Source organism: Balaenoptera borealis (genome assembly GCF_965194805.1).
Source record: "Balaenoptera borealis genome assembly, chromosome: 11".
In the NCBI taxonomy this organism is placed as follows: domain Eukaryota; kingdom Metazoa; phylum Chordata; class Mammalia; order Artiodactyla; family Balaenopteridae; genus Balaenoptera; species Balaenoptera borealis.
This window is the reverse complement of record NC_138868.1, coordinates 90,657,369-90,671,104: the sequence shown is the minus strand read 5'-3', so window position 1 is coordinate 90,671,104 and position 13,736 is coordinate 90,657,369. Positions and strand designations below refer to the sequence as shown.

Sequence of the window (13,736 nt, the reverse complement as noted above, 5' to 3'; positions counted from 1 at the left end):
TTAATTTTTATTGACCAAAATGATAAAAACCATGAGGTAGAATATGCTGATCCATTAAAAACGTTCTCTCTCCCAGCTCATCCATTTATTAACCTGAGGAATTCAATACTTGAATGAAGAACTTTCCAAAACCCACTCTCTACTTAAGAAGTGACAAGTTGGAAAACATTGCTTAATACTAATAGGAAATATCTCCTTGTGGAAATGTCTTTACTACAAGCCTCTGCAGCTGCTACTGAAGGGATCCAGGGAAACATTAATGCCAGAGGGAGGAAAGAGACATCTGACAGGCAATATTCTTTCCAAGTGTAAATGTTAAATACTGTAATTAATATGAATTTCTCTTGCTTCATTTTCTCTAGGGTTACTTTTCATATGAACAAAGAACAGATACCCCAGAAAATGCACTTTCTCATAATGGTATTTCTAAATGCCTACCTTCCACAGCACATACACAGACTGTCTGTCTGTCTGCCTGCCTGTCTCTCTTTTTATTCATGGTGTACTGCCTTATGCAGGGACTTGGAATTTAATTTTCTGGCTTAGAAACACTTACATAGGCACAATTCCCAATGTCCTTGGCGAAGATTTTGAGGGGAATGCTCTTCGGGTAGTCCTTCTCTTTCTCTAGATTGATGTATCTAATCAAATGCAACAACAACCCAAAACAACACTGAGTCAGATGGATTTTGCCAATGGCTTATTTTTAAATCAATCTATTTTGCTATTATTTTCAATATACTTATATGCTATTTTTAAAAAGACAGATGGAGAGACTCAGCAAAGTCAGATTACATTATGGGTTGGAAGAGAATTTTAAAAAATTCTCAGGACATTAGGCATGGGCACAAAAAAGAAGAGGAGATCCATTTCAACTGAGGCTTGAGAAGTACAGTCGGGTTAAGGCACCTCTGGGTGGTGTTTTATCCTCAAAGCTTCCCTACCTTCTCTGGACAGGCCCAGAATCTTAGTGATAAGTACAGGAACATATATAATACTTTACTAGACCAAACCAAAACAATGGCCTTTTATTTCTCATTGAGCTCTCCAGTGCAGTATATATCTTGGTCGTCTCCATGCTTGGGAAGGGAGAGCAGGGAAGGACTATGGGAATAAGAGATGAACCTCAATTGACCATTTTAGTCTGAATGCTCAAAGGTAGGGAAAATAATTGAATTTTGAGGTCCTCAGCAGAAAACCTCCATGTATGGAAACTTAATACATGCTTTGAGGAAACTGTTAGCTCCACATGGTAGGCTGGAGACACCGAAAGAGATGGGAGAGATTACTGACTAATTTCTGTCTAGAATGATCTAACCAGACCTCAGTGTTCTCCTTCCTAGTAAGAAAGAAATACATGTAATGACAGAACATTATTTACAGTAAGTAGTTGTTAGTGTACAGTCTAAACAGCTTATTTTGAGGACAAATGAACAATTTCTACTAAGGCAAAGGGGGATAGTTTGGGGCACATCTCTGCAGAGAAAAATTTAATTCATTCAACTACAACTTAAAGATTAAAAAAAAAAATATATATATATATATATAAATACTGGAAAAAATACCTCTGAAGGAGAGAGAGCCATCTGTCCTTCTGTTCTGGAGAACTACAATGAAAGAAAATGGGAGACAAAATTAAACCACATAAAATACTTATTTCTAACAAATTAAGATTGTCAATCCAAACGAAATATCAACAACCTGTTGTTATTGATGTGGGTGTACACAACTGCAACCCTGGCATGATTGTGTTCTGAAGAACCCTGAAGTGAAAATGTCCATTAGGCAGAACTACACAGTTAAGCGTAGTTTTATTAAAACCTCTTGGACAGATCCAAGACAGACCTACTTTATTACTTTATGGCTCTTTTACAAGTGGTATCCAGATAGTGGAAAGCGTACTTGATTTGGAATCCAAACACCTTGTTTCAAAAATATATGCAAGATATATCATCATGGGCAAATCACTTAACATCGCTAAGCTTCGATTTCCACATCTGTAAAACTAGGCTAATTATCTCAGAGTGTTTTTGTAGTTTTAAGTGCCATGCAAATAGAAAATATGCTTCATTTGAGATTAAAGAGGTTAAGGAGAAATCTGGCACATCGATGGAAATATCTTGGCCCAGAAACCAGTTGGTTGTCAGGAAAAGAAACACTTATTTCTCTATACATATGGCAGAACTATAATTTAGCAAATGAGTTCATAGAACTTATTCTTAATTACTATAATCCTCTGATTAAGATCAATTCATTAACAACTAAATAACTATTATTAATTTTACTGCTGAAGTCACTGCTGCATTTAATTCTTAAAGTTAAAAATAAAGTTTATTTCTATATGGCCTTATTGCTCATTAGCTTTTAAAATCATGTTTCTAATCTTCTCAAAGAAGTTGGAAACCCTAGTTATTTTCTTGTTCCAGAAAAATATACTTAACAAATATTTGTAATTTGTTTCTTTGTAGCTTAGCAATTTTCTCCATAAGCAATCTCCCAGAATTGGTAATCAGAAAGTGCATTATATCTCCTTTGCCACTGACCAGTTTTCATCTTTCACAACTCCTTACAATCTTTGATGTCTTCTCCTTTCATAAACAGAAGATTTTCTAGGTTCATTTATGTCAAATATTACACTTATTTAGCAAAAATCTGTGTTGAAAAATAGATGAGTTTTCTTTAGACCTTAAAACTTTTTTCAAAGCAATTAAAGAAAATTACCCCTTTAAACACTTAGTATTTTTTGAACTTTTAATTGATATGTAAGACACATAAACTGTACAATGCTTAAACGTACTGTTTGAAGAATTTTCACAAATTGAACACACCCATGTGACTAGCACCCAGATTATGAAACAGAAAACCAACTTGTAAGGTCTCCCTGTGTTCCTTTTCAGGCACTAGTTCCCACTATACTGACTTCTAACAAAATAGAATAGTTTTGTTTGTTTGGATACTTTACATAAATGTAACCATATAGTATGTACTATTTTGTATCTGGATTCTTTCATTCAACATTATATTTGTGAGACATCCATATTACTGCATGCGGTTTTAGCTTGTTCATTCTCATTGCTGTATAGTGTTCCATTGTTTGAATATGTAGCATACAATTATTTTAAAATAAACAAATTATGAAGTGCATCAGGTTAATTCATTGACATTGATTTGGTAATCTTCTTGTATTTTCCCCATCTCCTGCTCTATGCAAGAATCCAGGGCTTCTCTTTCCTTAGTAATTATTCATCTCAGGCATTTTTACAGAACTAAAAATGGAAGTACTCCAAAATCAAGGTTAGCTCTGAGTTTAATAAACACCTATGATAAGAGCCAGTAGAGAAGAAAGCAGTATATCTTAGAGAAAGAAAAAGGGTAAGACAGATTGGAAAGATTCCCTCTAACTTGGGAGGAGATAGAGTCTGTTATCCCTAAGAGTTAGCTGGGAACCATATGTCACTCAGTTGAGGTGCCTAAGAAACAGAAAGTCCCCAGAGGAAATGGTTATAAGGAGCAAGTGGGGAGGCTTGTTCGTAGGCACCAAGGTTTTTACATCAGCTAAGATACCTGCAGCCCACAAGTGGCAAGGAATCAGAGCATTTCGGATGTCAAAGAACAACTCTGGGCATAGCAGAGATAATGTCAGCAGTGGCCACAAAGAGACTGAAGGTCAGACTGTTCATCTGTTTTGAAGACATCACAAAAGTCTCCCATATCCTGGTTCTACCCTAAGAAAACAGGGGTTCCAGTAAAGAAGAAAATTTAATTTCCTAAAAGCCTGGCAAAATGGGGGCTCAAGGTAGGTTTTAATTTGATCTATACATAAACAGGCTTTTGCTGCATACCTGAGTTTGCAGAATAGGATTCATACTAGGTACCTAATTTAAAATATTTTTCTTCTGATTCTTCCTGTAGATAGATCATCGTCAGATTTAAATACTTTCTGTATCTTCTAAACAACGTTCCCATTTTACTGTATAGTTATCTTAAAATTAAGGTCCAGTTCCTATTTTTCTGACAGATATAGATCCTAGGTTTGTGAATCAGGGTACAAGTAGTGATAGAGATATGACATTCCTTTCAGCCTTTTTCAAGATGTGCTGTCTACCCCATTTCCAAAGGTAAAGCATGGGAAGTTCACATTTATTGGCTGCTCTTCCCCCAATCTGACTTAACTGGGAATTCCTTACAGATTCTGACAGTTGATTGTCAGTCTTAGATTTCAAAGCTATTAGTCCACATTTTTGTTTCTTTATAGATATTAGAGTGACTGGCTATGAAAGACTGCTTCTTGAGCTGTTAGCCTGACAGCATTTTAAAGTGATCATGAACTAGATTTTCTTAATATTTCCTGATATATAAATGATTTCTGATGTTCTTTACTCCTTGGTAAAGATCTGAGCCACTCTCTCATATCATTTCACTTCAGGCTGAAAAATTTCTGTCAGCATTTATTTTTTTGTAGTACAGTTCTGCTGGTGATAAATTCTTAGAGTTTAAAAATATTTTTGAAGGATATTTTTGCTAGATATAGTATTCTAGGTTGAAAGCTTTTTCTTTAAATACTTAATTTTTTAACTGAAGTATAGTTGAATTACAGTATTATATTTGAGGTGTACAGTATAGTGATTCAGTATTTTTATAGATTATATTACATTAAGAGTTATTATAAAATAATAATTATAATTCCCTGTGCTGTTCAATATATCCTTGTTGCTTATTTATTTTATACAGGGTAGTTTGTATCTCTTAATCCCATACCCCTAATGTGCCCCTCCCCCCTTCCTTCTCCCCACTGGTAACCACTACTTTGTTTTCTGTATCTTTGAGTCTGTTTCTGTTTTTCTATATCCATTCGATTTACTTTCTAGATTCCACATATAAGTGATATTATACAGTATTTGTCTTTTGTTGACATACATCACTAAGCATAATATTCTCAAGGTCCATTCACATTGCTGCAGATGGCAGAATTTCATTCTTTTTTATGTCTGAGTAATACTCCATTGTGTGTGTGTGTGTGTGTATGTATATGTAAATATACACCACATCTTTATCCATTCATCTGTTGATGGACAGTTGGGTTGCTTCCATATCTTGGCTATTGTAAATAATGCCATTATGAACATTGGGTACATGTATCTTTTTGAATTAGTGTTTTCGTTTTTTTTTCTGTATATATATCCAGGAGTGAAACTGCTGGATCCTGTGGTAGTTTTTAGTTTTTTTTTGAAGAGCCTCCATACTGTTTTCCACAGTGGATGCACCAATTTACATTCTCACTAACAGTGTACAAGGGTTCCCTTTTATCCACATCCTCGAAAACATTTGCTATTTGTGTTCTTGTTGATGACAACCATTCTGAAAGGTGTGAGGTGATATCTCATTATTGTTTTGATTTGCATTTCTCAAATAATTAGCAAAGTTGAGCATCTTTTCATGTGCTTGCTGTAAGTCATCTTTGGAAAAATGTCTATTCAGGTCTTCTGCCTATTTTGGGATTGGGTGTTTTTTTTTTTGATAGTGGGTTGCACAAGCTGTTTAAATACTTTAGATATTATCCCCTTGTTGATCATATTTTCAAATATCTTCTCTCATTCTGTAGGTTGTCTTTTTGTTTTGTCAGTGGTCTCCTTTGCTATGCAAAAGCTCTTAGTTTAATTAGATCTCATTTCTTTATTTTTGCTTTTATTTATTTTACCTTAGGAAATAGATTCAAAAAAATATTGTTACTGTTTATGTCAGAGCGTTCTGCCTATGTTTTCTTCTATGAGTTTTATGGTTTCTGGTCTTACATTTAGGCCTTTAATCCACTTTGACTTTATTTTTGTATACAGTATGAGGGGATGTTCCGATCTCATTGTTTTACATGTAGATGTCCAGTTTTCCTAGTACCACTTATTGAAGAGACTTTATTTTCTCCATTGTATATTCTTGCCTCCTTTGTTGTAGATTAACTGACTGTAGGTGTGTGAGTTTATTTCTGTGCTCTCTCTTCTATTCCATTGATCTATGTATCTGTTTTGGTGCCAGTATCATGCTGTTTTGATTATTGTAGCTTTGTAGTACAGTTTGAAGTCTGTGAGGGTGATACCTCCAGCTTTGTCCTTTTTTCTCAAGGTTGCTTCAGCAATTCAGGGTCTTTTGTATTTCCATATGAATATTAGGATTATTTGTTCAGTTCTGTGAAAAATATCATGGGTATTTTCATACAGATTGCAATACATCTGTAGATTGCTTTGGGTAGTATGGTCACTTTAACAATATTAATTCTTCAAATCTAAGAGCATGAGATATCTTTCCATTTCTCTGTATCATCTTCAATTTCCTTCAGTGTTTCATAGTTTTCAGTGTATAGGTCTTTCACCTCCTTGGTTAAGTTTATTCCTAAGCATTTTATTCTTTTTGATGTGATTTTAAACAGGATTGTTTTCTTGCTTTCTCTTTCTGATAGTTCAGTATTAGTGTATAGAAAAGCAACAGATTTATGTATATTAAGCTCATATCTTGCAACTTTGTTGAATTCATTTATTAGTTCTAATAGTCTTGGGTGGAGACTTTAGGGTTTTCTATACATAGTACCATGTCATCAGCATAGTGACAGTTTTACTTCTTCTCTTTCACTTTGGATGTCTTTCATATCTTTTTCTTGTCTGACTGCTGTGGCACTGACTTCCAATACTATGTTAAATAAAAGTGGTGAGAGTGAGCATCCTTGTCTTGTTCCTGAATTTAGAGGAACAACAGGTTTTCACCATTGAATATGATGTTAGCTCTGGGTTTGTCATAATGCTCTTTATTATGTTGAGATATGTTCCCTCTAATCCAGCTTTGATGAGGGTTTTTATCATGAATGGATGTTGAATTTTGTCAAATGCTTTTTCTGTGTCTATTGAGATGATGATGTGATTTTTATCTTTCCATTTGTTAATGTGGTATATCATACTAATTGATTTGCAAATGCTGAAGCATCCTTGTGTCCCTGGAATAAATCCCACTTCATCATGGCGTATGATTCTTTCTATATACTGTTGGATTCTGTTTGCTAATATTTTGTTATGGATTTTTGCATGTATATTCATCAAAGATATTGGCCTGTAATTTTCTTTTTTTGCAGTGTCTTTGCCTGGTTTTGGTATCAGGGTAATGGTGGCCTCATAGAATGAGTCTGGGAGTGCCCCCTCCTCTTCAATTTTTTGGGATAGTTTGAGAAGGATAGGAATTAACTCTTCTTTATATATTTGGTAGAATTTTCCTGTGAAGCCATCTGGTCCTGCACTTTTGTTTGATAGTATGTTTTTTAAAATTACAAATTCAATTTCAGTACTAGTGATCAGCCTGCTCAAATTGTCTGCTTCCTCTTGATACACTGTTAGCAGGTTGTATATTTTTAGACATTTGTCTATTTCTTCTAGGCTGCCAATTTGTTGGACAACTGTTCACAGAGTTCTTTTATGATTTTTGTTATCTCTGTGATATTAGTTGTTATTTCTCCTCTTTCATTTCTTATTTTGTTTCTTTGGGTCCTCTCCCTTTTCTTCTTGGTGAGCCTGGCTAAATGTTTATCGATTTTGTTTATCTTTTCAAAAAACCAGCTCTTGGTTTCATTGGTCTTTTCTATTTTTTTTTGGTCTCTATTTTATTTGTTTCCTTTCTGTTCCTTACTATTTCCTTCCTTCTGCTGACTTTTAGCTTTCTTTGTTCTTTTCTTTCTATTCCTTTAAATGGTAGGTTAGGTTGTTTGAGATTTTTCTTGTTTCTTGAGGAAGGCCTGTATTGCTATAAGCTTCCCTTTTAGAACTGCTTTTGCTGCATCCTATAGATTTTGGAGTGTTGTGTTTCCATTTTCATTTTTCTCAAGGTATTTTCTTATTTCTTCTTTGATTTTAGCATTGTCCCATTGGCTTTTCAGTAGCATGTTGTTTAGTCTCCAAGTATTTGTGCTTTTCACATTTTTCTTTCTGTAATTGTTTTCTAGTTGTTATTGGAAAAGATGCTTGATATAATTTCTATCCTGTTAAATTTGCTGACACATGTTTTCTGGCCTAGTATGTGATCTATCCTGGAGAATGTTCCATGTACACTTGAAAAGAATGTGTATTCTGCTGGGTTTGGTTGGAGTGTGCTGTAGCTATCTATTAAGTCCACCTGGTATATTATGCCATTTAAGACCACTGTTGCCTTAATTATTTTCTATCTGGATGATCTGTCCATTGATGTAAGTGTGGTGTTAACATCCCCTACTATTATTGTATTACTGTCAGTTTCTCCCTTTATGTCTTTTAATATTTGCTTTACATGTTTAGGTGCTCCCGTATTGGGTGCATATATGTTAATGAGTATAATATCCTCTTCTTTTATTGATCCCTTATCATAAAATAATGCCCTTTTTTGTCTATTGTTATACCCTTTTAAAAAATCTATTTTGTCTGCTATGAGTATTGAGATTCCAGCTTTCTTGTCTTTTCCATTTGTATGAAATATATTTTCCCATGCCTTCACTTTCAGTCTGTGTGTGTCTTTAGCTCAGAAGTGAGTCTCTTGTAGGCAGCATATAGGTGGGTCTTGCTTTTTTTTTTGTAAATCTAATCAGCCAGATACGTCTATTGATTGGAGCATTTAGTCCATTGACATTTAAGGTAATTATTAATAGGTATGTACTTATTGCCATTTTATTACTTGTTTTCTGGTTGTTTTTTGTAGTTTTTGTAGTTCTTCTCTTGTCATTTCTTCTCTTTCTGTTTCTTCCCTTGTGGTTTTATGATTTTCTTTAGTAGTATGCTTGTGTTCTTTTTAGTTTTTGAGTATCTATGGTAGGTTTTTGATTTGTGGTGACCATGGGGTTCATATATGTTGACCTACAACTACATCTACTTATTTTAAACTGTAGTCATTTAGGTTCAAACACATCCTAAAAGATTTATATATTTTACTCCCCCTCCTACATTTTGTTTTTGATGTCATATTTTACATTTTCATGTTTATCCCTTAACTGTTTATTGTAGTTATAGCTACTTTTACAATTTTTTGCCTTTTTATTTTCATACTAGCTTACTTAAGTGGTTGATCCTCAGTTCTTACTATTATTTGCCTTTCCCAGTGGAATTTTCCCTTTCCTATATAGATTCTTACTTATTTTCCACTTAGAGAAAACCCTTTAACATTTATTTTAGGGTAGGTTTAGTACTGATGAATTCTTTCAGTTTTTGCTTTCTGTGAAGTCCTTTATCGCTCCTAAGACTCCAAATGATAATCTTGCTGGGTAGAGTATCATAGGTTGAAAGTTTTTCCCTTTCAGCACTTTGAATACATCATGTCACTCCTTCCTGTCCTGTTTGGGATCCTCTGTGCTTCCTGTACCTGGGTATCTGTTGCTCTCTTCAGTTTTGGGAAGTTTTCAGCCATAATTTCATGAAATATATTTTCAATCCCTTTCTTCCTCTCTTTTCCTTCTGGGACTCCTATAATGTGAATGTTGGTAAGCTTAATGTTACCCCAGAGATCTTTTAAACTTTTCTCATTAAAAATTTTTTTTCTGTTCTGATCAGGTGATTTTTATTATTCTATCTTCCAGGTCACATAGTCTGCTATTCCTTTTAGTGTTTTTTATTTTGGTTATTGAATTCTTCATTTCTAACTGGGTCTTTTCATATTTTCTAGTTTCTTGTTAAAAATTGTCACTGTGTTCATTTATTTTTCCCTAATCCAGCTAATACTTTTATTATAAATGCTTTGAATTCTTTGTCTGATACATTGTTTATTTGTTTCATTATTTATTTCTCTCAGGGGTTTTCTCTTATTTCAATTGAGACCAGTTCCTCTGCCTTTTCATTTTGCTTAATGTTCTCTGCCTCTATGAATTTTGGTGAAACACTTACGTATGATAATCTTGAACTGGTGTACTTATGTGGGAGCATCTCTATACAGACTGTGTGTGCCTGGTGCCTTTGGTGGGAGAGCTGGATTTGATGTGGATGCAAGTCACATTTTTCCTCAGTGTGTGTTGGCAGCTATAGCCTTGGTAGTGGGTGTGGCTGGAGATGGATAGGCTAGAGCTGAAGCTACGTGTGAGGCAGGACTTCCTCTCTGCTCAGTAGGTCTCAAGTTGCTGCAGCAGAAACCCTGAGATTCAGTCCTGAGCTGGCTCTGTTCCCGTTAAGTGTGTGCTTTCAATTCTCCAAGCACTGGGACCCTTGCTCCAGAGGGGGCAGTGCTGATGCAAGGGGACCCTGTGTTGGCCCTTGGCTAATGTTGGCCTCAGACAGATATCTGAGCTGTCTCTAATCTGTTGCCTGTGCAGGAATCTGCAATTATTTTCCTTAATCTGCTCATAGGCAGCCTTGGGTCCAAGTTCCCTTTGTCCTTCTCCCTCCTCTCCACCTTACTGGGGAGCTGTACTGCAGGGCAAGTGGGGTCCATGTGAACTCTCTCCATATATCGGGGCATGAGCAGTGGTGAACTGGTTGTTGTATAGAGTTCTGGGCTGCTTCTGATGCACTACTTAAATAAGTACCAACAGTGGACACTGCCACGCCACCCAGATGCCACCCCGGGACCAAGTTGCCTTTGGTGGTCCAAGCTCTGTCTTTAGTCATGGCAGCCCTTGCTCCAGTGGGGAGTTGCAACATGGAGTAAGTGGGGCTTGAGTGTTCACTCTGCCAGAGCCGAGGCGCACACTGAGGTGGTCACAGGAAACTGGCAGCCACTAGAGTGATCCTTTATCGGCCCTCTCCAACCTGCCTCAGGGGCAAGCCAACTTGTGTGTGTGTGTGTGTGTGCTTCTGGGTATGAGTGTGGGCACGTGTGCAAGCAGAGTCTAAGTTTTCCACAGACTTCCTGTTAATTCCAGCAGTCCTCCAACCAGCCAAGGGGGTTGGTCTCCTCTGTGTAGGACGCCGGGAGTGGAATGCCCAATCTGTGGCTTGAACTGCTCACTCCCCAGGGCAGGTCTCTGCCTGTGTAATCTCCCTTTTCCCCTGAGTTCCCTCCCAGTGGCAAGGTCCCGGCCTGATCACTTTTCTTCCCTTCCTACCTGATTACGTGTGGATCTTTCTTACAGCCTTGGTTGTACAGAAGTCTTTCTGCCAGTTTCCAGTTAGTTTTCAGTGAGAATTATTCCACACATAGATGTATTTTTGATGTGTTCGTGGGGGGAGGTAAGCTCCACATCCTCCTACTCTGCCATCTTGATCAATCTAATGAGTCTTCTTTAAACACTTTAAAGATGTCATTTCACTGACCTCTGAAACAGCCATAATTTCTGATGAAAAAAACCACAGTGAGGCAAATTGTTGTTCCACTATATGTAATGTGTTGAGGCAAACTGTTGTTCCACTATATGTAATGTGTTGTTTTTTTCTGGCTGCTTTCATGATTTTCTCTTATCTTTGGTTTATAGCAGTTTGTCTATAACATGAATAGGTGAAGTTTTCTTCACATTACTCCTATTTAGGGTTCACAGAGCTTACATTTATGTCTTTCACCAAATTTGGGAGGTTTTTAAACCATTATTTATTCTACCACGTTCCCTGTCTCTCCTCTTTCTGGAATTCCCGTTACATGTATGTTATACATTTTGGTTTTCCTACAAGTCTCTGATGTATTTTTCATTAAAAAAATCTTTTTTTTCCTCTCTTCCTCAGAGTGGACAACGTCTATTGATATACTTTCAATTTCACTGACTCATTTCTCTTTCATTTCCATTTTGCAACTAAAGCCACAGAGGGAATTTTTAAAAATTTAACATACAATTTTTAGTTCTAGAATTTTCATTTGGCTTTTAAAAAATATTTTCTGTTTCTCTGCTGAGATTTCCTATCTTTTCATTCATTTCAACTGGCTTTTCCTTTTACCTACTGAGCACAGTTGTACGAGCTGCTTTAAAGTTCTTTTACAGTAATTTCAACAAATAGATCATCTCAGGATTGGCTTCTATTTGTTATCTTTTTCCTTTTCAGGTTCTTCATATGTTAAAAAATTTTAGATTACATTCTAGACATTATAAATGTTGTGTTTTAGAGACTCTGAGTTTTGTTATATTTGCAAAATAATGATGTTTTTGTTTTAACAGACAACTAACTTTATTAGATTCAAGCTGCAAACTCTATTTCACCTGTGTTGAGCAGCACCTCAGTTCAATTCTCTTAGCCTTAGCTTCAAGCTCCTTTAAAGTCTGTTCCACGCATGTGTGGTTCAGCATTCAGCCAGAGACTTACGCAGAGTCTAAACAAAAAATTTGGAGCTTCGTTTCTCTGATACTCTTCTTTTTGAGATTTCCTCCCTCACGTTCCTGTGGCTGTGGCTGACCCAGACTCTGTACTTTGGTGTTTCAGCCCAGAAAGACTGGGTTTTCATCAGTTTAGTTGCTCTGCACGATGATTTGACTGCAGCCTTTCCTCAGGCTAATAATGCCTTAAAAACAGAAAACTTGCCCAGTGCTGGTGCTTCCCTGATGGCACAATGGTTAAGAATCCACCTCCCAATGCAAGGGACACGGGTTCGAGCCCTGGTCCAGGAAGATCTTACTTGCCACGGAGCAACTAAGCTCGTATGCCACAACCACTAAGCCTGCGCTCTAGAGCCCGCGAGCCACAACTACTGGGCAAGCCCACGTGCCTAGAGCCTGCGCTCTGCAACAAGAGTAGCCCCCACTTGCCGCAACTAGAGAAAGCCCGCATGCAGCAATGAAGACCCAACACAGCCAAAAATAAATAAATAATAAAATTACAAAAAAAAAGAAGTTTCAATTCTTCTCCAAAATCTGCCAACTTTTGTTCACTTTCCAGAACCTTCAGGGAGTTGTTGTTTGTGTTTTGTTCAGAGTTTACAGTTGTTATCTATAGAGTGGTCAGTCTGTTAAGACCTCACTCTGCCATACCAGAGTCCAAACTCTTCAACACTACTTTTTTTAAGAGTAATCTTTTAATTTTGAAATAATTTTAGATTTTCAGAAAAGTTACAAAGATTGAGTACAGAGAATCCCTGTATACCTCACACCTAGTTTTAGTTTCCTCTAATGTTATCCTCTTACATTATCATGGCACATTTGTCAAACTAAGAAACCAATATTGGTGCCTTACCATTAACTAAACTATTGACTATTCAGATTTCACCAGCTTTTCCATTAATGTCCTTTTTCTATTCTAGGATGCATTCGAGGATTCCACATAGCATTTAGTTATTATGTCTCCTTAGTGACCTTTTTTGTGTCTTTTCCTGGTTGTTTTTTTTTCTGACCTTGACAATTTTGAGGCTTACTGGTCAGGTAACCCCACAGAACATCCCTCAATTTGGGCTTGTCTGATATTTTTCTCAGGATTAGACTGGGGTTATGGGTTTGGGGGAGAAATACCACAGAAGTGAATTGCTCCTCATTACATTCTATCAAAGCATAGATGATACTCACACAACATCACTAGTGATGTTAATCATTCAGTTAAAGTACTATACTTTTTGAGGAATTACAGTGTATGCAAAACTTGTTTCTACATTTTCCCTTCTTCTTAAAGTTTTATGGAAACTCCTTGATTAAAGACGTCATGTAGTCCCATCCCTCACTTGAAATCGCTTCCTTTCAGCTGTAAACTCTAAGATTAAACAATAGGAATTGATAATATCTAGAGAAGTCTGTCATGGAAAAGAAGATATGCAGAGAATGATACAAATACATGTTTCTTCCATATAAGTTCTTAATATCTTGTGGTAGGCCAATAGTGCATAATAGAATTTAATGGCATGCC

At 36.3% G+C, this 13,736-nt stretch overlaps 1 protein-coding gene across 3 annotated transcripts in view; it reads right to left on the bottom strand.

The window, feature by feature from the left end:
- ARHGAP20 (Rho GTPase activating protein 20) overlaps positions 1-13,736 on the bottom strand; it is a 149,042-nt gene that overhangs the window by 47,876 nt on the left and 87,430 nt on the right. For 2 of the 3 annotated variants that reach the window (XM_082343447.1, XM_082343448.1), the window contains exons 5-6: positions 1,566-1,607; positions 557-641 (exon numbers count right to left, since the gene is read on the bottom strand). In XM_082343447.1, the coding sequence (XP_082199573.1) occupies positions 557-641; positions 1,566-1,607 (127 nt within the window). The remainder of the gene's footprint in view (positions 1-556; positions 642-1,565; positions 1,608-13,736) is intronic. The other variant, XM_082343449.1, reaches the window with a different exon arrangement.